The sequence below is a fragment of the Uloborus diversus genome, chromosome 1 (genome assembly GCF_026930045.1).
Source record: "Uloborus diversus isolate 005 chromosome 1, Udiv.v.3.1, whole genome shotgun sequence".
Taxonomy (NCBI): domain Eukaryota; kingdom Metazoa; phylum Arthropoda; class Arachnida; order Araneae; family Uloboridae; genus Uloborus; species Uloborus diversus.
This window is the reverse complement of record NC_072731.1, coordinates 141,197,578-141,222,747: the sequence shown is the minus strand read 5'-3', so window position 1 is coordinate 141,222,747 and position 25,170 is coordinate 141,197,578. Positions and strand designations below refer to the sequence as shown.

Below are 25,170 nucleotides of genomic sequence, written 5' to 3'. Positions count from 1 at the left end.
CACTAGGTGTCTGTCATCGCGAGCTGACGTCACGTTTCGGGGTCCATTCCCGGATCTCCGAGCTGTCCCACCCTCGTCCGTCCACTTACATCCCTTTGCTTCTCACTGCCTCATTTGTCATTTTCTTGCTATATGAAAGTAAGTCAAAAATGGGTGTTTATTTTTGCCTAAAGTTTTTAGATATTAAGGTTTTTGTTTACTTTACGAGTCGGGTTGTACCTTTTTTTATGGGCATAAATTTTAAACATCTGCGGTGGTATTCTGTGAAAACATCTTCCGCCCAGTTCCCATTCTGCTTATTATGAGTTTAAATTTGGTGAATAAAGAAGGCTTAATCCTTTTTCGAAGTTTAAATCTTCAGACATGAGCTGTTTTCAAAATTTACAATTCATTTGTGTTATTGGGTATGATCCTCTACTGAATTGCTCTTTGTAACTATACCTTTGCCATTCTTGCCACTGCAATTGCAGCAACAGGTGTTGTGGATAAAATGACTAACCCCAGTATCCATCCGTAGTACAATGCGACGCCTACACAAAGTACAGTAGATGACAAAAGACTAATGCAGAGGCCAATCTTCTCTCCCATGCCATCTTGAATGCGGGTTAAGTCGCTAATAAAAAGATATAAGAAGACATAGAGTTAATAAATTTGTTTAGACGATTAATCCATATTAATAATAGGCTAGGTGTCATGAAGCTAAAAAAAATAATAATAATAATGGCGCGCGTTTTAATGCTTTAAAAATAGCTTGATCTTAGTAATACTTCTAATGGAGTATTACTCTAAATATTAAAACTCTTTTTTTTTTTCTTTTATTACATAATATTTGCTTCAAAGGGTTCTACTAAAGTTAAACAGGAATTAGAAAATTGCAAAACAAATGTTCTGCGTTCTTAAAGTTAACAAAACCATTTGTTGGCAATAGCATAAGTATTTTCAATTTTAAAAGTAGTAAAAACTAGTGAATGAAATATATTTTGCGCTGTTCAGTTCGTCCTCAAAATTCCAAATTATCAGTAGAAAAGGCTTTGAAATATATAAGCAGTATCTTCTCTTGTCTCTACTAATGATAAATCAGGAATTTTAGATGCCAGGTGTGTTTGTGGCACGCATAGGTTCTAGTCTAGTAGTTCCCAAACTGGTTCACAGGGACTCCCGAGGGGTCCAGCATGGTCTGAAAGGGGTCCCTGTAAGTGAAAGATAAAGTAGGGGATCCATGAGGGGCAAATATGGGTCACGAGTCCAGGTCCTATTTAAACAATTTAGCGCTAAAATTAAGGTAGTGTATTACTAAAAGCGCAATAGTACACCAAACGCAGTTTTTATGTTTTTATCTTTGTAATTATACATTACTTTTTTTATATAGAAATGCAAGACAGTACAAAATAGTAAGAGAATAAACTTTTTTTGATATTTTTTCCATCTTCATACCTTGTGGAAATACATGTTTCAATGTGGTTTCCAATTACGTTACGAAAGCAAGAAAGAGATGGGAAAAGACTGACATCCCCTGTCAGTCGATTTTGGGTTGTGCCTAACGAATCTAAAACCAGATGTGAAAAACTTACTGTCGAGGCACCAAAAACACACCCCCTCTCCTTAAAAATACTTTTTTCTCTAGTATACATAGTTTTGGTATTTTTCTAGTAAAGAATATCCAGGCATAGGTTTAAGTAAAATTGTTTGCGTAAATAAATGAACGTTGAAGAACATTCTAGAATTATTACGAGCTAAATAAGTTCATGAAATGTAAATGATAGGCTATGTAAGCGGAAGACAGACAAATACTACTTCCGTTACAACTTTTTCAAAACCAAAAGATTTTCAGTTATTTTGAATGAAAAAGAAATACGTAATTATGTCATAAAAAATGCCTTTCAACGTTTCATATGAAACGTAAGACGTCGATTTAAAGCTATGATTAAGAATTTACAAAGAGCTAAAATTCTTAGTAAAAATTAAGATTTCTGAATCGTGACAAAAAAAAAAATGTGCGTCACGAGACGTTCGGCAGAAGTGATAACTTTTATAGGATTAAATTATTATCATTATTTAATCCTATGAAAGTAACAATTGGTTTATGGTAGCTATAATAAGTAACGAAATTTTTGCCTTGTATGTTATCTAAAAATCTTGCAAAGACTACATCAAGTACAGCAGTTCCGTGACTTGTAGTGGCTTCTTCTGGCTTATTAATCATTTGTAATTGTAATTTGGATTGTAGAAACGATACTAAATTTTTAGCTCGATCAGAAGCAAAATAACCATTAAAATATCCGGTTAAAATTTAAGGAATTGTATAATAATCTTGATTAACTAAAGCAGAACCTTCTTGTGTATAATTTAAAAGTTGTTAATGAATAAATTGAATAATACTTGAAATACTTTTGTTTGGAGATATATATGTTGACAATAATAATTTGTTGCTTTGCTTCATTGAGACGACTTCAAAATTGCTCTAAATGAAAAATCATTTTATTCTTTGATCACCATTCAGACTACTTTTAAACATAAAGCTTGATGTCGGCGCAAAAACAATAGATTAAATGACGCGTCGTTTCTTAATATTTCGTTTATCAGAAAAAACGCTCAAACTCACGAAGCATTTTAGATTTTACTCTGTGATGAACTAATTAAATGTTTATTTATTATTTTTGTTTTCTTGGCCGTCCCCAATCCCCGCGTTGTGGAGTCTGCAGGGATGAAGTTCGTTTAAAATATGTACACCTTATCACAGTTCAAAACCCTAAATGAAGCGCGTTATTTTTAGTATGACTAATTGCAAAAATGTTTTTGTTTTTAAAATAAATTTAAAGATTTAATACTGCATTAAACTGCTAATTGAAAATAAATGTTATCACCATAAACAAACCACAAGGTTAAGCTTAAATCTGAAATGATAAAATTGGCTTATTATTACGACCAGGCTAGGATCTATATTCCCCCCCCCCTGCAAAAAATCACCAGAAACCCTAACAACACACTTTTATTGGACCCCCCCCCCCCCCCAAATAACTAACTTCTTAACGAGTGATTGTTTTAAAGTTAAAGTCAGTTTAGATTTCATTATGTGATGCACAAATTAAATGTTTATTATTTTTTGTTTTCTCGATCGTCCCCAGCCCCTGCGTTGCGGAGTCTGCGGGGATGAAGTTTGTTTAAAATATGTACACCTTCTCACAGTTCAAAACCCTAAATGAAGCGAGATATTTTTAGTATAACTAATCGCTTTTTTTTCTTTTTTTTTCTTTTTTTTTTTTTTGTTTTGAAAATAAATTTAAAGATTAAATGCTGTTTTGAATATATATTGTTTATAATGTTATTGGCATTATATTGTAATGTTAAACTCACCTTTCGTTTGGAGATTGTGTTATGTTGCGACGATCATCCATCTTCTGTTAGTTTCATTACTTTTTCTACTATCACTTAGCGCTTAAAGCAGACCCAAAGAGTAAAGAAACAGAATTTCCCTAAGCATGCGCGCTTCTGTCGTATGCGCGAACGAAAAGAACGCCAGACGAGAGTTGCGTCACAAATCGGTTTTTACCCTCCTATAAGAAGTTATCACTTCAAAAAATTAAGTAACATAACATCAAAAAGAAAACCAAAAACGAGATCACGCTCTCTTTCTACAATAATATTGGTAAACACTTATTGTTAAAATGTCTCTCTCTCGCATGCGAGACCGCTCTTTGAAAATATTTGCAGTTCGAACTTTACTTACTCTGTTATTCTGCTTGCAAAATCTCCTGTCTGGTTTGTGTCAAACCATCCAATGTTCTGCCTCAGGATCGATTTCATAAAAAGACATCGGATTCTAAAAGCTTGATTTGCTGCAGCAAGGCTAAAGAAACTTACATATATGTAGTTACATATAAAAATAGCAACTCCACATATTGCGTTATACATGCATAATCTTGAGGTTGAGTCTAAAAAGTCTTGCATAGACCTAAACAGGAGAAACACTTGCTATAAATACGTAGTACCAGTAAATCTATACATATAATAAAACAAGATGTTTGTGTGTGTGTGTGTGTGTTTGTGGCGCGCATCCTGGGAAAATGGTAAGGCCTAGAAAGATGAAATTTGGTGCACAGGTGAAGTTTTTTCCGAAAATGTGCACCTCGGGCTTCGATTTTTGATATTTTAATTAGAAAAAAAGTTATTTAATGTTTTATGTGTTTTTTTTTTGCACTTTTTAGTACTTTTTATCTCACAGATCCCGAACCAATCGCACCATACAAATATTTTTTGTACTATAGTGTAGGAAATTTAATTTTAAATATGATGAATGAAAAAATTTTGAAGATAGAGCAATTTTTGTATTTTTTATAAATTTTTGAAAAAACCTTTATTTTGCATTTTTTTCTGGGTTAAATTTTTTTCGAAACCCATCCTGCAAAAAGTACTGAACCCTCAATTCTAAAATTTTAATTGGTAATAGTAAAACCATTCTGCCCCCTTCAGAAGAAAAAAGTTTTTAAAAATACGCAATAGTTTTTTTTTAACAATTTTTTTAATGGCAGAACGCAACGCGAGCTGCTCGCTTGCCGGCTGAGTTCCGAGCTTACCTCATCACATGATCCAACTGAATGGCGGTTAGGTTAGGTTAGGTAGATACAGAGATAGATCGAGGTTGAGTGGACAAAAATGTTTTTGTTTTCGAATTAATACTTATATAAATAAAAAAAAAAGATTGTACTGTCAGGAGGTAGATATGCACATTAGGGTGGAACGAAAAAAAACAAAGTTTTTACTTTCGAATCGTAATAGTGCGGAAAAGTTGCGATTGGTGAAGACTTACAAAACAAAACAAAAATTTTTAAAATCGGACAATATCTTCCGATCCCGCAACGAGCCTGAATATTTGAAAAAATGGAAAATTTCGCGTTTTCTTAGTGATTTTTCAAAAATTTTGTTTTAATGTTTCTTTTTAAGGCTCTGCGACGGAAAAGTTACGATTGGTAAAGCCTTCAGAAATAAAAAAAAAACAAATTGAAATCGAATAATACCTTCTGATCCAGAAACAAGCCTAAAAAATCGAAGAAGTTGAGAATTCCAGGGGTTTTTTTTTCCGAATTTTTAACATTTTTGGTTCAATATGCTTTTTCAGGCTACAGAACGGAGAAGTTACGTTTGGTGAAGACTTCAAAGCAAAAAAAACATCTTTTTGAAATAAAACAATATCTTCCGATAGCGCAACGAACCTACATATTTTAAAAAAAATGTAAACTTTAAGCCCTTTTTCAGCTTTTTTTTTCTTTTAGTTTAACGATCCTCATAAGTTCGGTATGAAATACCAATGAAAGAACGTTTGTTTATAAAATAAATGTGATATTTTAGTACTAGCCTGCCTGTGAAATTGTCCACATGGACCTTTAATCCCGCGAGACGCATATTTGTTTATGCCGCTCAGTACAGTGTATGCATCTAATACGGCCCATTAGCGCCTCACGATCTTGAATTTATGAGCTTTTTAGTTGGTTTTTGTCTATAGGTATCTTACTTAAATGAATAAAGCAGTCGTGCTGGCATCAGTATTTCTCAATGTTTCTAATGTGCGTGTGATGTCTATTTGCTCTGTTTAACGTGTTTCAAACATGAATCCATCTTTGCAGAAAAGAATTACGAGAAAGTCCTTAAGAGCATTATTCTATTATCAAAGAACCTGATTCCGTTTCACGTGTCTCCAAACTCTGGATCAGCCAAAGACATAGTGAATAGCATTGTATTATATCTAAATGAACAAAGAATTTCACTGGATGGTTTAGCCATCGTAGGTTGCGATGGTACTAAAATCAATACTGGATGGAAAAGTGGCGCGATTCGTCAATTTGAAATTTATATTGGACGAACATTGCAATGGGCTATTTGTTTATTACATTTCATTGAGTTTCCTTTTCGCCATTTTTTTCGGCATTTGTATGGTGTAACAACTGGCCCAAGTTCATTTTCTGGATCAATAGGAGAACAACTCAGAGGTTGCGAAAAATTGCCGGTAATAGGTTTTCAAGCAATTGACTGTACAATTCCAGATGTAAACAGAAAGTGCTTGAGCAATGATCAAAGATATCTTTTAGATATATCTCAAGCGATAAAGGGTGGCAATTGTCCAAATGATTTGTCAAATCGTGACCCCGGCCCCACTCTCACATTCCAGATGGCTCACTTGTGCAAATAGAGTTCTTAGACTGTACGTAAGTGTATCGATCCCATCAGGTGAGTTAAAATACATAGTGACTTTTATTTTGCGATGTTACATGCCGGTCTGGTTTGAAATAAAGAACCGCAAAAATTTCACAGACGGTGCCATTCATGTTTACAGAACAATTCAAACCTGTCGATACTTACCTGACAATCTAAAACAAGTTGTTTACCCTGTCATTGAAAGAAACTCTTTATTTGCACATCTTGGAAACTTATTAATGGCAGTGGTGTTTGATGAAAGGAGGCATATAAGAGAACCAGCGTTTAAAAGTGTGTTAAAAGCCAGAGAGTTTCTTTCTAAAGGCAAAAGCATTAGAAACTTTGCCATTCCATCTCTAAATTTCGAAGCAGAAGATTACACAGAGATTATTAATTGGTACACGACAAAGCTATCTTCTCCACCTCTTCTTCGAAAAGTTCCTAACAAAGACATTGAAAATTTTATTGTAACAGGCACTATACCCGACTGGGATATAAAACTATTCCCCTGCCATACGCAAGCTGTCAAAAGATGTGTGAAGCTAGTGACGGAAGCTTCACTCAAAGTGTGTGGATTTAAATAAAGAGATGGCTACATAAGAGCAATATTGAAATCCAGATCAATTATGCCCGAATTTTCCAAAAAATCTGATTATAAATTAGCTTTAACAAGTAACACTTAAAACAAGAAGACTTGTATACTGAATTGTGAATTTGGTAAATATTTTATAACTTTCTGTTATTTGAAAATGTTTCATTGTTGCAAAGAATGGTTAGTTTTGCATGTTTAGAGGATACCTTAAAAGTCAAGAAATAAATTAATGTTTATGTGTAATATAGGGGGTTTTTTAAAGGCTTTTCCCTGTAACAGCGGGGAAAAAACAACAACAAGAAGAATTTTATTTTTAAGCACTAAGAAAAGATGAAATTCTCCCTTTTTTTAGTTTTCATGCTTGTTCCTGGATCAGAGAGTATTATTCGATTACAGTATGTTTTTTTAAAATTTCTGTAGGCTTCCCCAATTGTAACTTTTCCGTCTTAGAGTATTAAAAAGAAACGTTGGAGCAAAATTTTTAAAAAATCGGTAAGAACACATGAAATTTTCCATTTTTTCAAATTTTTAGGCTCGTTGCGGGATCGGAAGATATTATCCGATTTTAAAAATTTTTGTTTTGTTTTGTAAGTTTTCACCAATCGCAACTTTTCTGCTCTATTACAATTCGAAAATAAAAACTTTGTTTTTTTCGTTCCACCCTAATGCACATATCGTATAGATTGATAGTTTTGTTTTCGAACTAATACTTAGAAAATAAAAAAAAGATTGTACTGTCAGGAGGTAGATATGCACATATCGTATAGATTGATAGATAGACAAATATAGAGGTCGATATAGTAGATGGACAGCAAGAAAGAGGCATGCTCGTCATTTAAAGAATTTCAACAGGCTGTCAGTGCCCCCCCCCCCACACACACCATGACTTTGAAAAAACAAGGCTTTCACATAAAAGTGGAAGTGCTTTTTGTTATTTTTCGACAAAATTTGCATGAAGAGTACGTCGTTTGTGTCTCCCCTCCCCCTCCTTTAAAAATATTCCAAACGACGGAACTGGAGATAGATCTAGAAAATATTTTATTCAAACTACTAATGATATAGATAGATATAGAATGATTGATACCGCCACGAAATTTGTTTAAGCAGACCCGAAGGCGACAACATTGGCGTAAAAAGGCGAATGATAATATTGAAAAAAAAAAGAGAAAAACATTGATTAATACCGTCGCTAAATTGTCTAAGCAGCCGCCGAAGGCGGCAACCCTGGCGCAAAAAGTTGAATGGCATAAAAAGGCGGACCAGCTGGTCGCCGCAGGCGGCTAGTGTAAAAGTAAATTAAAATCTACTGGCAATCTAAGCTATTAAAATTTGATCGTGTTTATCTATTTATGTATGTATATATTTCCAGCTAAAGGTCGCTTCTGGTTGGCTGTTGGGTGTCAAGTGACTTTGACGATGTTTACGTGGCAGTCATGTTGAAAAGTCACCAGGTGTCGCCTAATTCGGCAATTTCTTGCAAAAAAATGACACCAACTTAACGATATCCGTTTAATTTTTCGCCAAGACCATATAGATATACTCCATGTGAGCCAGATTAATGATAAATTCACTCGAGGCGGCGAGTCTTTCCGTCGCAGGTGGCTAGTAAAGTAATTATGTTTGTAGTGCTTGACATGAACTAACTTTGAAGTTATGAAACAGATAGACACAATTGCCAACATGCTTCCATAAATTCAAGATGTTTAACAAAAATAATTTTGTGTTCGATCAAAATTAATTTTACAACACATATATAATAGCAGGTCAACACGACATTTATGCTACATGGTTTAAACGCGGCGTGCTGACTACTGTAAAAAAGTAAAATTCAAAAATTTTGCAATGGACGACTTGAATGAATCAAGAATACTCGAGTAATCTAGAAATATATGGATACTGCAGAAAATTTAAACTTCCATTGACTAAGAGTAACATGCGTCCTCCTCCCAATTCCAAAGGGGGAAAATGCACGAAAAATTAAAAAACAAGTTATTGCAGTCCTTTTTCTAAAACCACACAAACTCTAAGATAAATAAATACCTTTGTGCTGAACAGTAAAGTGACAAAACAACGTTAGAAGAAGCACAAATTTGTAAATTACAGCAGACACGTGTTTCGGCGTTACAGGGAACGCCTTTTTCAATGCAAAAAATAATGAGCTTATGGATGAAAAGACATCCGACAAAAGCCAAGAGCAGATAAGCATGCAGCTTAAAAGATAAAAACAGCGGATTAGCCAAACACCAATGACAAAGTTATAAACCGATCAGGAACCAATAGGAATGCAAGCAAAGGCCAAGAGCTTTCTCTTAGGAACGAACCCAGAAAGAAAGAATTCAATTGGACAAAGATTAAGCCGAAGCTTACACAAAAAGAAAAGAAATTGTCAGCAACCGTGAACCGCAAGAAAGGAAAAGCTAAATGGAAAACCATGAAATAAAATAAACAGAAACAAAAAATATTCGAAAAAAGGAAAAATAAAGATAAATAGAAGAAAATAGGGTGGGGGGGGCGGTGTCAATCAAGACAAAAAGGAAAAAATAAACAAAGGAAGATCGATAAAAATAAATGGGGGAAAAAAGGGGGGATGGGGAAAGGACAGCATTAAATATATGGGAGCCAAATGTTAGAAAAATATGGAACTGCACTAAGATCGTTAACTAAGTTAGAACTGTTCCTCAAAATATGAAAGGATTCCCAAAAGTCAAGATCTGATGAATTGGGGCATTTTTGAATAATCTGATAAGAGTTAAAATCAAAAGAGTGATTCGAATCCCAACAGTGTTGAGCAATACTAGACTTATTTAATTGTTGTTTTTTCACATAATTTTGATGCTCTTTCAAGCGAATTTTTAAAGCACGCCGAGTCTGTCCAATATAGGCAAGTTTACAACTACAATTAATTCTATAAATTCCACAACAGTTAAGAGGGTGAATAGGATCTTTAAGAGAAGAGAATGAAAGTTTATTAATAGGAGAGAACACCACCTGGAATTGGAAACGTTTTAGAATCTTAGCAACCTGATAGCTTACAGATGGAAAGAATGGCAAAACAACCAATTTCTTTCTGATGAAGGTTCGGTTAAGAACATTAGTTTGGGATTTATTTGAAAGTTTTTTATAGATGGAATCAATCAATGTTGGCGGATAGTCTCTATCAATTGCCACAGCTTTAAGATAATTAAGTTCCACTTGGAGAACTTCCGACGAAGAACAAATATTAATTGCGCGATAAACAAAAGAATTGAAAGCAGAATATTTTTGATTTGGAGGATGAGACGATAGTCTATGAGGAGGTAAAGAAACAGCAAAAGGTTTGCGATAAACAGTAGTTTCAAAACCAATTTCAGTACGAGAAACAAGTACATCAAGAAATGAAATGCAATTATTCCGTTCTTTCTCACAAGAAAACTGAATATGAAGATCAATGGAGTTTAAAATAGATAAAACCTCATCACTCTCAAACTGATTTTGGTTCATTAGAACAAAACAATCATCAACATACCGAACATAAAATTGAAACTGCAGTTTTTGGAACAGCTTAACCTCAAAATAATGCATGTAAATATCACTAAGAATGGGGCTAAGTGGGTTTCCCATAGCCAGACCATCTAACATAATATAAAATTTCCCATTAAAAACAAAAGAACATTGCTTAAGACAAGTACGGGTAAGGAAAATTAAATCCTCAATTTCCGTATTGGTGAAATGAAATTCAGAAAGTCTTCTACGAAGGCATAACAATGAACCCTCGACGGGAACGTTCGTAAGAGTTAACATCAAAAGAAGCCATAAAAGAATTATTTGGAACGAAACTATGAACTTTTTTAACAAACTCAACAGAATTTTTAATAGTAAATAAATTGTGACTCCTAAGGGGAGAAAACACAGAGACTAAATATTTTGCAAGTTTGTACGAAGCCGTACCAATATTGGAAACAATCGGCCTGAAAGGAATACCAGCTTTATGGACCTTTCCTTTCAGGCTGCTTTCCTTTCAGGCCGATTGTTTCCAATATTGGTACGGCTTCGTACAAACTTGCAAAATATTTAGTCTCTGTGTTTTCTCCCCTTAGGAGTCACAATTTATTTACTATTAAAAATTCTGTTGAGTTTGTTAAAAAAATTCATAGTTTCGTTCCAAATAATTCTTTTATGGCTTCTTTTGATGTTAACTCTTACGAACGTTCGCGTCGAGGGTTCATTGTTATGCCTTCGTAGAAGACTTTCTGAATTTCATTTCACCAATACGGAAATTGAGGATTTAATTTTCCTTACCCGTACTTGTCTTAAGCAATGTTCTTTTGTTTTTAATGGGAAATTTTATATTATGTTAGATGGTCTGGCTATGGGAAACCCACTTAGCCCCATTCTTAGTGATATTTACATGCATTATTTTGAGGTTAAGCTGTTCCAAAAACTGCAGTTTCAATTTTATGTTCGGTATGTTGATGATTGTTTTGTTCTAATGAACCAAAATCAGTTTGAGAGTGATGAGGTTTTATCTATTTTAAACTCCATTGATCTTCATATTCAGTTTTCTTGTGAGAAAGAACGGAATAATTGCATTTCATTTCTTGATGTACTTGTTTCTCGTACTGAAATTGGTTTTGAAACTACTGTTTATCGCAAACCTTTTGCTGTTTCTTTACCTCCTCATAGACTATCGTCTCATCCTCCAAATCAAAAATATTCTGCTTTCAATTCTTTTGTTTATCGCGCAATTAATATTTGTTCTTCGTCGGAAGTTCTCCAAGTGGAACTTAATTATCTTAAAGCTGTGGCAATTGATAGAGACTATCCGCCAACATTGATTGAGTCCATCTATAAAAAATTTTTAAATAAATCCCAAACTAATGTTCTTAACCGAACCTTCATCAGAAAGAAATTGGTTGTTTTGCCATTCTTTCCATCTGTAAGCTATCAGGTTGCTAAGATTCTAAAACGTTTCCAATTCCAGGTGGTGTTCTCTCCTATTAATAAACTTTCATTCTCTTCTCTTAAAGATCCTATTCACCCTCTTAACTGTTGTGGAATTTATAGAATTAATTGTAGTTGTAAACTTGCCTATATTGGACAGACTCGGCGTGCTTTAAAAATTCGCTTGAAAGAGCATCAAAATTATGTGAAAAAACAACAATTAAATAAGTCTAGTATTGCTCAACACTCTTGGGATTCGAATCACTCTTTTGATTTTAACTCTTATCAGATTATCCAAAAATGCCCCAATTCATCAGATCTTGACTTTTGGGAATCCTTTCATATTTTGAGGAACAGTTCTAACTTAGTTAACGATCTTAGTGCAGTTCCATATTTTTCTAACATTTGGCTCCCATATCTTTAATGCTGTCCTTTCCCCATCCCCCCTTTTTTCCCCCATTTATTTTTATCGATCTTCCTTTGTTTATTTTTACCTTTTTGTCTTGATTGACACCGCCCCCCCCCCCCCCTATTTTCTTCTATTTATCTTTATTTTTCCTTTTTTCGAATATTTTTTGTTTCTGTTTATTTTCTTTCATGCTTTTCCATTTAGCTTTTCCTTTCTTGCGGTTCACGGTTACTGACAATTTCTTTTCTTTTTGTGTAAGCTTCGGCTTAATCTTTGTCCAATTGAATTCTTTCTTTCTGGGTTCGTTCCTAAGAGAAAGCTCTTGGCCTTTGCTTGCATTCCTATTGGTTCCTGATCGGTTTATAACTTTGTCATTGGTGTTTGGCTAATCCGCTGTTTTTATCTTTTAAGCTGCATGCTTATCTGCTCTTGGCTTTTGTCGGATGTCTTTTCATCCATAAGCTCATTATTTTTTGCATTGAAAAAGGCGTTCCCTGTAACGCCGAAACACGTGTCTGCTGTAATTTACAAATTTGTGCTTCTTCTAACGTTGTTTTGTCTTACTTCACACAAACTCTCTCAACTTTACATAAATTTTACTGTTTATGATAGCAGCAAAAATATTACATGGAGTCGAATATATCTAATATCAAGAAAAACTGAGCTACGTTCTTAAAACTCGAGGTGCATTGTGAATTCCAGCAAATGTTAATTAATTCAGAAAAAAAACATGCATTGACTAATGGCAGCAAAAAGTAACACTTGTCAACACCAAAAATGCATCCGGCTCAAAAATAGCTATTTCGGAAGTATTTTGCCTTGCTAAACACAAAAATCACCATAAAAAGTTGAGATTAGCTTTAGTTTTCAAGATACAGTGCCAACTAGAATAGTGAATGCTCACTAATGCTCTTTTACGTGGCAGATAGGAAAACCCCCCATGGGACTGTCTTCTAAACTTCCACCCCAGCTTGGGATAGAAAATTTCGCAACATGAAAACCGAAATGGGCTTCAAGAAATTTAAATTCTGGAAAGAGAAATGCCCAAAATCAGCCTCTAGTAGATCCACTCACTTCTGCTCCCGCTCATGCTCATTCTGCTGAGAGTAATGAAGAACTTCGGGAAATCTTAGAACAAAAACAATTTTCCAATACCTTAGAGGGAAATTTCCGAGATATATTAAAGCTAAGGTTAAGGAGAGAAGTTTTAACGGCCCTTGGAGGGGGGGGGGGGGAATTGCGATAGGAGAAAAAAAAAACACCCAGGAAGCCTTCGAGGGTGTATTACAAGTATTTCTAAGCAGCAGAGAAGACGAGAGCTAAAAACAATTGGTCAAACAATATCAATACTGAAGTTCTCTGCTCATAGATGAATGATGTATCTCTAAACTGTTTGTTTCACTTTGTCTCTTTGAAAACTTTTGTTCACTTCTTCCAGGATACTTTGTTTAAAAACTAAATCAATGAGCTGTGCGCATGAGGAAAGATTTTACTAAGATACTATCTTAACAATGGAATGCAGATATTAGGGTAATTGGACTGAGCTAATGCTTACCAAATACTGCTGAACTATTACAAGACATCGGCCTTCTTTGATGTACAAAAAGTAATAGAAAATGAAACGTTTACAGCAATTCAATAAGCCAAAAGCAACCACCGCTTTCCAAAAAACATACATTTTTCAATTAAACAGGACCTTTTAAATGACATTTATTGCACATGATTATTTTTTCCTTTTTAACATGACCTTTAAATTAATGTTCGGTTGCTGTGCATCTTTCTCCTGTGGGTTTTATGTATCTTGAAAACAAGAGCTAATTCTAAAAATCAACTACCAAACTCGTTCTTCTTGATCGAAAATTAGTAGGATTTGACTGCAGACAAAAAGTTATTTTTTGTTGACTAGTGTAATTAATTGTAACAGGTTTTAAAACCACACAAGGTAATTTTAGATCCGTCACTCAACAGGGCATCAAGCCTGTTGAGCTACCCATGTCTCTGTGGTAGATGTCGTTATAAAAGCATCACAACAAAGTGCTTCAACTGTGCTTAAAAGTTTATTTTCAGCAATCAAATTGAAATAGTTACCTAACATATTTGATGTTTAGTTTATTTAGTTACATAAAATATTACTTTGTTTTTATACAAATTTGAAGAAAAGCTAAAATTGTTTTTAAAAATGGACATAGGGGAGACCTGGGTTAATTGTTAAAAAAAATTTCAGTATTTTTTCTACGATGAACTATTTCAAGCATTTACATGTGTGAATCTTTAAAATGCATCTAGATTGTTTAACATTCATAACATATTTTTTAAAAATGATTAGAAGCCACCACTTCAAAATATTTCAAGTTTTTTGAATACATGTACATTGTAACAACTTACCCCAGCACAAGGCATGTTGTTACACTATAGGCGGTTAGTTGTTACATGAGATATATATATATATACGTAATAAAACGAATCTTACACATTTTGTGGTTTATTCTGCTACAATTTTAAAAATTCTTAAATAGGTTAAAATTAAAAACTTTTTGGCTTTACAGATGTTCTTTATTTATGACTTATTCTGATAAATTATCATCATCATAATCATTTTCCGGATGACGATTTTTACAAGCAGATAATTTATCCAACTTAGCGCATCCGTCATGTGCCCATTCTTCACAATTACGACATTGAAGCCATTTAGTTTTTTTTTTTTTGGATTCTGGGTACGGTTTAGCGCACTCTATGCAGAACCAGTCTTTTTCATATTCATCCGAAGGACACACTGTTTGGACGCACTTTTTTTGTCTTTGTGTCAGTTGATTTCTTCTCTGCTAGACACAATTTCCTTCTCACAGATCTTGTTTCCCCAACTTCGGCTCGCAAAACATTGTTTACTGGTGTATCTGTTAAAGTGGCGCTGCTCTATGGTTTCCACTTGCGAACTGTCTTCACTTCTGCACTTTCTGCAGCGTTGGAGAAAAACCTACATTCGAATAATACATTATTTATTATTATTTTCATTGTTGTAATAATTATTATTTATTTAACCATACATATTAACAATAAATTAAATCATACAATGAAAGAGATCAGAATTAATATTATTATTATTATTATTAATATCGTCATCCAACTACAGTATTTTACATGAATTAAATCATGCAATGAAACAGTTTAGAAATACTACTTTTCACTATTTTTCATCTTACTGCAGAATCTCTGTATTGTCATGAAATGTATTTCGTATTCATTGGTTACCTTTCGTAATGAACTACCTGCCATTACTTCTCTGCCCACGCTTCACCTCCAGGTATGTTTCTTTAGGTGTTTTGCCCCTGTCCGTCTTGCTTTTAAAATCTCCCGCCATATCATTTTTAAAAAGAATGCATAATATGAAATTAAAACTTGCATGGGGCAAGTTGTTACTTGTAACAACTATCACCAACAAAACTGTAACAACTTTCCCCATAGGACGCCACTTCAAATCTTGGCACATATTACAGGTATTATATCTTTGTACAAAACTTTAAAATATGTTATCACTTACCTGAAAATGTAGGGTTCCACGTGGTATAGAAATCAATCCGTTGTCTGCAACGGCTTCGTCACAAATAGAAAAACAACAGCGGAGAGAAAAATTTACTTCCAGACTCAAAAAACCGTTTTTCTTCAGCACTATCTCTACTACTGACTGCAAGCACTCCAGAGACCGTCAGGGAATGAAGAAGGGTGAGTGCTATCATCTACTTCAGGGAAAGTCAGTTTCTACTGGTGGTTAATTTTAAATTGAATGTAACAACTAACTCCGGTCTCCCCTACTTACAGCCTCTTAAGCACTATTTAAAATTGTGGGTATGGTACTTTTTTTCTGGTGTAAGTTTTTAGGCTAGTTGTAAAAAGTAAGAGGGCGAAACATCAGAGAAAACGAAGTTAAAAAATAATATGTATTTATACATAATGTACGCTTGAATGGAAGAAATTTTTAAATTATATGCATCATCAAGGGAAGAAGCTCAGTACAATACGTAGAACTCACGTGGTTTCATTGGTTCCATTTTTGCTGTAATCCACCAGTTCGTCGATCACCTGTCCAAAAATGATCATGACCGCAGGCATGGAGGCTCCTGATGCTATGGCAACGACGAGGCCGATAATGATGAGAAGCCTGTCCCAGGCACTTGAATATCTGAACTGCAACAGAAATGTCCCAAAAGGTAAAAGATAGTTTCTTAAGAGCTTATTATTTTTATCATTAAGATCCAAACGAGTGAATTTAGCTTCATGCAACAATCTAATTCAAAAGTAAAAATTAACAAGGTTAATCAATCAGGCACACTTGCAGGAAAAAAAAAAGTCTGATTTGGATGTGGATAACCATGCGTCTGCAGCAGTTTAAGAACAAAAAAAAAGAGGGCGTTTAAATCACTGTTGGTCACCGGTGACCTGGCAAGAGTTCGTAGTAGCAGTGTTGACTGATGGGTCGGATGTCGAAGATGATGATAAAAGAAGATGCTAAATATGTTACATGTTTATATCTTTTTTCCTTCTTTATCAACCTTACCACTCTAGGGTCATGTGTAACATTGGGAAATTGAAACAAACTCTATTACCGCACTTGTCATAATTTTCGAGACTAAACTGTTTAGACATTGAGAATTCCGCGAGTTTCCTAACATTTCCGGTGCCGTCATCATTGTTTAAAAAAGACACAGTGGAAAAGTTGTTGTTGTTTTTTTTTTTTCCAAGTTAAATTATCTCTTACATTCTCATCTCCAGCAGGTCTAGAAATGCGAAGTAACTGGTTCCAACTAATTTTACTTGTCATGTGGAAGGTTACTAAAAACATTTAATTGTATAAACAACCGATGTTAATATTCAAATTTTGGGGTGCATCATACTTTAGAGTGTATTTAAAATGATACAGCGTATAATTTAATTTTTTTAATGATGTTTCTTTTTAAACGATTTTGGATTATATTTGGAGAATCCAGCAGGTCACATGCTACCTACGGGCCACAAGTTGCGAGCAGGGCCGGATTTAGGGGGGGGGGCAGGCGGAGCTACTGCCCCGGGGCCTCCACAACAAAAGGGCCCCCACAGTAAAATGTTTACAAATTATCCTATCTTTCACGGGTCGAAAATATCGGTATATATCAAAATATTCGGATATATATCAAAGTATCGGATATTTTCGAAAATATGATGATCTTTTCGAACCCTGATTAGGGACCTCCACTCCTTCTTGCCCCGGGGCCTCCACACTTTCAAATCCGGCACTGGGTTACGTAATGTTGGTGTAGAATTTCTTAAGCTTCTCAGCTGATTATGCACATAGTGATTATCTGTCTTATTAATCTCATGGGGAAATAAATGTGGTGTTTCACTTCTTTGATTCTTCCTACATATAATATTTCATGCAATGTAATAAATTATAGAAAGTGTGGTGGTATAGAAAAAAAACAACAACTGCGTAAACATTGAGGTACTTTTTATCGATTATACATCTCTACTACTTTTACTTAAATATTTTATTTTCCACCATACTTCTCGGAAGGCTTTAAGTTATCCTGAGTGGCAGGCGAACTTTGCGCCAGGTTAATTATTAATTTAAAATAGTTTAAACGAATTATTATTCGGGGTAATAATTTTGGAGCTTCTTGTTCGTTTTATGCCAATAGATGCAACAATGGTTTAATGCTAAAGTATGAATTTGGATGTTGAAAATTGAAACATTTCGCCTCAAAGTTACATTAAATGACTACAGTTATGAATAAATGATAGTAAAAAGTGACTACCAACTTGTTTCATAGTTATTTGATACATAGTAAAGGTTTTTTTTTTAAATTAATATGGTATAAAAATAAACACCGATTCACATTTTTTTTACAACATTTTATTGGTCCGAGGAACAAAAAAGGTTTAGAAACACTGTTTTGCACCCTTTTGTGTACCATATTCCTCAAAATACCCCCGCCCCCCACTAAAAATTTCAATGGAGCAGTCTGCGCTATGACACCTCCTAAGTGGGCACATCTGGTTCAACAATTGCAGAACTTCTTCTAGTTCCTAAATGGGTTGAAATTGCCATAACACCTTTTCATCAAAAATCAATTGGTCTAAAAAAGGAGCTTTATATTCTGACTGACAGAGGCGGCGAATAAGACATAGAAAAAAGGTTATGCAAACATGGATGAGAAGTGAATGAAAATTATTTATTTCTCTTTATGAGGTTGCTGTTTAAGGACCTGTTAAAAATAATAACTTAAACGTTGGAACAAAATCATGAAAAACTAACAGTCAAAAAAATAAATAAATTAATAAAAAAAAAAAAATTGAAATTCGACATAAATCAAATCCTAAAAACCAACTTCATTTGAGAATTAGAATGAGATGCGAAACAATTATTATTGATTTATGCAAATATGCCGTTTCAGAAACATATAATGTTGGCTTTTTTTATTCAAATTAATTCCCTACATCTTTATTTGAATTTCTCATTTCAGCTGGTAAAAAGAAATACTAGTAAACTTGTGTAATGAAATGCTACTGTTCAACCACGGATTGCATGGAATTTTCAAACGTCCAGATAAAAAGAATCTATGTGAATAAGAGGGAAAAGTAAAAATTTGATGCACGTATTCCGTTCATTTGAATGAGACTCTGCTTCTGCAAAAGCTGACATCGGTAAAAAATAATAAATTCGTCTATTTCCGGCTGTAAAACGGATGTTTGTCTTTCCATACAATCCGTGGTCAGACAGTAATCGTTAGCCAAAAATTATTCTCTTGACTATATTTCGCTTATTTCTGCATATACAATTTCATTGTTTAGAAAAATAATGTTTTCCATTAAATTTGGATAAACGTACTGTTTATCGACACTAACATTTTGTCTGAATTTATTCGTCGGGCGCTGTTGTTGATGTATTCATAGTGGACATGCACTGCGAAAAGATTGGTCACAGTCTCGGCAAGTTTATCTTCTTCATATACTTACAAAAAAGACAATACAAGAAAGATTTACAGCATAAAGAGAGGAAATAACACCCAGGTCACCGGTTGGAATCGAACCCACAAACTTTTGTTTTGCTCGTACGTAAACTCTGCCAGGGACCCCCCCCCCCTGCATCTGATGTAATATTTCAGTAAAGATTTTGTCTTTTTCGTCTGTCTGATTTTTATGACAAATACATCCATGCACAAGTAATTGAAAGAAGTATTAACCATCTACCTCCATCAAAAGAGGAAATAAAATTTATGTTAATTTTGATTAATTTGCTCAGACACTAAAATATATTGTGACGTGAATGCTACAACTAGGTAACTACAATTCAACTTTTAGGAAAATTTCACAAAGTCAAACTTTAAAAAGTGCGGCTGTCCATAAATGATGTCACACTTTTTTTTAAACATTTTTGACCCCTCTCTTAACCCTTCTTTGTCACAAAGTGTCGCACTTTACCTTTCAATCCCCCATATTTTGACATGTCACGCTATTTTTCATTAAAATATTGTTATGAGAAATGCATGATGTCACACTTCTTATTGCCCCCCCCCCCCCCTCTTTTTCACAAACTGACACAGTTTCACAAACCACACCCCTCAAAGCGTGACATCATTCTTAAACAGCTCCAAAGTACTAATTTTTCACTATTTTTGGGATGATAAGATTAGTTTTAAATGTTATTAAACTACCATTTTTAAATTATATCTTTTGAGAAGTTCTCATGTCTTCCTTTGAAGTAAAAAATTCAACAAATGTGAAATATTAGTATATACTTTTCCCGAATTTGCATTTATCTAGTTGTAGTACTCAGCGGCAATATGTTTTGCATTCGCATCAATGTTTCTTTTTCTTTTCTTATATCCGCTTTGAGTTTTCGAGTAACTTATTTCTTTCATGTTGAAAACTGTTGTCTTTTTCTGCTCTTTAGAATTTTTAAACTCCAAACCCTGTTCCTTGAACACACATATGAGAATTCTGAAATAATTATATGTAATGATCAGCGAGGTTTCCAAAAGTAATTGTTTTACCTACCAAGGAACAGATTCCAACTGGAGGCACCCTTTCTTCGGAATCTTCTTTCGATTCCTTTTTTCTAAAAATAATAATTGTAAAAATATTAAAACTCGAAGATCATAAAGTGTTGGAACATTGTCTTCAAAATCATTAAATAATATGTTTTTAGTTGAATTGCAAGATTTATTGATCATTGGAAAAGTCATTGAGAACGGATAAAAGGTGGAGAGAGTGGATGTCTTCAATTCTGGAAGCAGGGATCCCACGTCATACGATACATGTTAAAGTAAGGTAATGGAAGAAATGTGTCTCTTATGGGATTTTTGTCTTAACTTTTTCTAACCAAAAGATTGGTTTTTCTCCCTCTAGTTACTAATCCCGGCTCTAAGGAAAAACTAAGATATTTTTGCCACATTCGCGTCAACAAAGTAAAAAACTTGACCTTAAATGGTGCTAAAAGTTTACTGCATCTCAAGCAAAGGATTTAGATGCCCTTTGAAAGTTTGTTGGTTCTTTTGATCATCTTTCTAACTTCTTCTTTTTTTTTTATCTGGTTTTAATTTGGCCACTGTTGGTGATATTTAGAGATTTAGAGAGTAAAGTATTGAATTATATTAAAATTACCAATAATGGGAAAATGACATTAAATTGGAGTAAAAGGAAATCATGCAAAGCACACATCAGCTCGTTTTTTTTTTTTTTTTTTTTTTTTTTTTTTTTTTTTTTTGAGCAATCACGATTGTTTATTGTTCTCATTTGACTGTTTTTGGCGTCTTTTGATTTTTCCCACCGCCAACCTCCGCACCATCACCGTCGACGGGCTCCTCACGATGCTGCTCCTATAGCAAAAGCCGTCTCCAGGTTGCATCCATGTCCCACACACACGCGCATACATACACAACTACACACACACACACGCACACACACAAACACATACACACACACATACAAACACATACACACGCATACACACAACTACCCACACATTCATGCCTGCACACAGACACAAACACTTATGCCAACACACACATACACATACCCCCCCACACATACATTCAGACACACAACTACCCACTCACTTATGCCAGCACACAGACACAAATACACATGCCTACACACATACACATAACCCCTACACACAAACATATACCCCCACACACAAACACACACGCCTACATATACACACACTCGTGATTGCGAAAAACATAATTTGAATTCATGATGTCAAAATTCAAATTAATTTTTTTTTTTTTTAATTTCCTTTGACTACTCCTTAAACTGACGAAATAGCCATTTCGTAAGTTTTTGCAGAAACGTAAACGTAATTGCTATTATTTTAGCAGTAACCATTTTTGTTGCATTAAACTGACTTCGTAAATGGAATAGAAATTCAGTCCTAGTCGAGTTTTCTGGCCAAAGTTTTCTTTTCATGTATACGGTTTATGTAATGCTACAATAAAGTTTTTTTTTTTTTTTAATGATTGACTGTTTGCTAGGACTGCTGCAATTTAAAAGTTCCTATCTCTGCATTTACCGTACTTCACAGACGACGAATTCATTTCAAATATGAAATATGTATCGCTCGCTCGCAACGCGTGTACATAAGTTCGCTTTTTTTTGCAGTTATTATAAATATATATTTTTTAATTAGCACATACAATTAAATAACAACAGTTTTTATTTAATAGGCATGCAAAGAATTCGTGTGGTGCCTACATCAATTTTTATCCTTTCATCAATGCGATTTTCTTTTCTTTTTTTTTTTCCTTTAACAATAAAATCTATCGAACAATGTATCTTTTGATACTTTTTTTTTTTGCTGATTTTACTCTTCGTTGACCGTCTAACAAATTTTGCTGAAAACCAATCTGGAACGTTCGAGCTCATTTTATTTCATCTTAATGGTCTTGTTCAGTTTTTAAGCTTTTGTTTTAAAAAACTTGATAAAACATAAACTAGTTCTCTCTTATAACATTATCAGAAATGAACTTGCACTCAGCGTCATGAGATAAAACTTAAATAAAAACGCAAATTTTATCATCTTCTGCTCCAGAGCTTCGACCGAAATTTGAATTCTGCATACGGAGAGAAGTAACAATTTAAAAGTTTTTCAAAAAATGATTGAAAGATTTACGTAAAGGAATCAAGTAATAAGATAAGGGAGCAAATCTGATGTCGACGCAACATGACATCCTTAGGCAACTATTAAAAAAAATACAGTGGTGATTATAATAATTAAAGTCCCATTTCAAAACGCTCTAATTAAAAAAAAAACTATTTGAAACCACTTGATATTACGCTAAAGCAGTCGTGAGGTCCAGGGAATTTGTTTGACCAATTAAGAAATCAATTAAAAACAAATGCAGTAATCTCAACATTATGAATTAAAACATCATTCGTCATCATAATATACATCGTACGTTTTTTTTATTTCTATCTAATACTTTCATAACATTCTACTTACGTTTTTCATCGAAATATCTCAGTAGAAATCTTTTTTTTTTTTTTTTACTTCAAGACGGTGTTAACCTGCCAGAGGGTTAAAGTTAAACTACTTTGCTGCTTTCTGTGAGTAAAATATGAAACTTATTATTAGTACAATTTATTATCAATCTTAGTTTTTTAAACTGCTTGACATTTTACAAAAACAAATCAGCATAAGAAAAAAAAAAGTTTTAGTAAAAATTAAATGATAAAACTGGTTTAACGGTTTGAATGTCGAGGTTTAACAATATTTATCAATTTTTGCCTTTTTCACTTCTAGTAAATGCATTTAATAAAAGACGAATTGGAAAAAAAGATTTTGCCCCCATTACTATATAACCTGTATTTCCTAATTGCAGCATTACGATGCTGTCAGCTTAGTTTGCCCTAACCGTAATTCAAATGCTCACACACTTTAAATAAAGCAAACTGCATCAAAATAGAGGTCAAAATCTCTTTAAGTAGCTTTTACTCACGTTATCGCAATGTCCTTTCTTTTGCGACCATCCTCATTTCCTTGATGATCTGCAACACATCTATTTGTACTTGCATCTGTCTCCATCGTTCGTGTGATCTTGGATAGCAATCCCTGTTATTTAAGCCAGTCACATGTTTCTCTTCAACTCTTGGAATGAAGATTTGAATGTTAAGCGAATACTCTCATACATTTTGCAATTCAGAGGGAAAACAAAGAGAAGGATTGGGTTTCAAATCAAGATACTTTTTCCGTTTAGGAATAATACTCATTAAATATTCCTTCTGGCAAACTTTGATATGTTTTATCACCGTTATCGACGAGCTTTTCTTTTCTTTTTGGTGCTAAAGGTAAGTAAGTCCTTATCTCGTCTGCCTGAATCGATTAAAGGTAGAAGTAGATTAGAATTAAGAAAAACGTTAGTTCTCAAAAAGGAGATGATGAGAAGTGACATTTCGGGCGGCAGGGAAAAGATGGACGTTTTGGCACTCGAACTTAATTCTACAAATTACCAACAAATGAGTTAAATAAACTATCCAATTTACTCCATATTTAAACGAAAAATAAAACAACTTATGCAACGGCTTTAAATCTCAGAGCAGTAATAATATAGTCTACGTCTTTCATTGTATGAACAGTAGAAACCAACAGTCAAGATAAAAGAGGAAACTGTGATTAAAAAAAAATAATAATATAAGGAGTTGTCTTGACTTGCCTCATATATCGATATCACAGTGAACTTAAAAGATCTCTATTTGACTAAAAGTGCGAGAAACATCGTTGTTGAAAATCCATCTGCTGAAACGTGCAACCCATCAATTGGTCACGTAATTGCGGACAGAAACGTTTTCAGATAAACTCACTGAAAATCACACAATGGAGTCGTTTCAAAAATTTTAAAAGTTTTTTTTTTCTGAAAGAGCATGCTTAAAAACATAGAATCTGACCATTTTTTTGAAAAATTGTTTAAGTTTATATTTTTAAAAAATTACTTAAATCGGCGCGCTTTCAATGTTTATGTTTCTGTCCGATGACATCACAAATGATGAAATCACATTCTGTGTTGCCATTCAGAGGAGCACAATATTTAATTCGCATTATTACTCACGTGCACTGGCAACGTAATGGTTGATAGCAAGTGTAGAAGCAATTTTTAATTCGCTGCTTGATTATCATAACGTGGAAACGCAGTGAAAAATGCGCCAAAGGACATCATTCGTGACGTCATAAAGACCATGCCTTGTTTGAAAAATCAGACATTTTAAAAAATTAATTAAAAAAAAACTGTTGGGAAAATGAAAGCATTTTCTGGGTCCATGTTTTTTTTTTTTTTTTTTTTTTTTTGTTTATTCCATCAATTTTAGTGACAAAAAATACTACTTTTGACTGAAGGAAACAATCCTATTGCTCAGTTTCGCTTACTTTTGTTTTGAATTTTAAACCAGTGAGCTTCATCATTCCCTTCGTTACTTCTTCCTTATCAGCCTTACGCAAAAGCAGCAGTGACTTGATATTTTCCTTTGTAATGGAAGATGGATTAGTTCTTGTGTGTGTATGGACACAAAATGATACTCAAAGCTCTACACAAGGGCTTTCGCAGAGGGATAGAAAGGACACCCTTTGGCCCCAGGTTCGAGCCTGAAGGTAGCCCCAAATGATATAAATAAAAACTAACTTGTGAACTATTTTTCAATATTATCCAAACATAGACCTAACGCGTGAAGTAGCAGATTTACAGGTTCGGGGGCCTCTATGTGTATCAAAAAACTATGTAAAACATTTATCATACTCATTCCAATTCCTTAGGGGCCTATATGAAAACTCACATTATTAAAATAAAATATCAGTAAGTACAAGAAATATGCATTAAATTAAAGAATGAATGACTGGGGCTTATTAGGGTCTAGTATGAGTTATGTCAAAGAAAAAAAAGCGCATTTTGTCAGTGCTTGGAAACTTATCAAAACACAGACACGACTGATACATTTTTAAACAGAAAAAATTCTCCGTTTTACTTTTGACTAGCAGCAGGGCCTGATTACTGAACAGGCCAACTAGGAAATGGTCTAGTGCCCCCCGAATTTTAGTGGC

The 25,170-nt window shown here is 34.0% G+C and overlaps 1 protein-coding gene across 1 annotated transcript in view; it reads right to left on the bottom strand.

The window, feature by feature from the left end:
- The window catches only part of LOC129232552 (ATP-dependent translocase ABCB1-like), a 103,148-nt gene extending 82,998 nt beyond the window's left edge, over nucleotides 1-20,150 (bottom strand). Inside the window, exons 1-4 of the mRNA XM_054866688.1 lie at nucleotides 20,139-20,150; nucleotides 16,138-16,292; nucleotides 3,728-3,952; nucleotides 442-613 (exon numbers count right to left, since the gene is read on the bottom strand). Of these exons, the coding sequence (XP_054722663.1) occupies nucleotides 442-613; nucleotides 3,728-3,952; nucleotides 16,138-16,217 (477 nt within the window). The 5' untranslated portion in view covers nucleotides 16,218-16,292; nucleotides 20,139-20,150. The remainder of the gene's footprint in view (nucleotides 1-441; nucleotides 614-3,727; nucleotides 3,953-16,137; nucleotides 16,293-20,138) is intronic.
- Nucleotides 20,151-25,170: the final 5,020 nt, after the last annotated feature.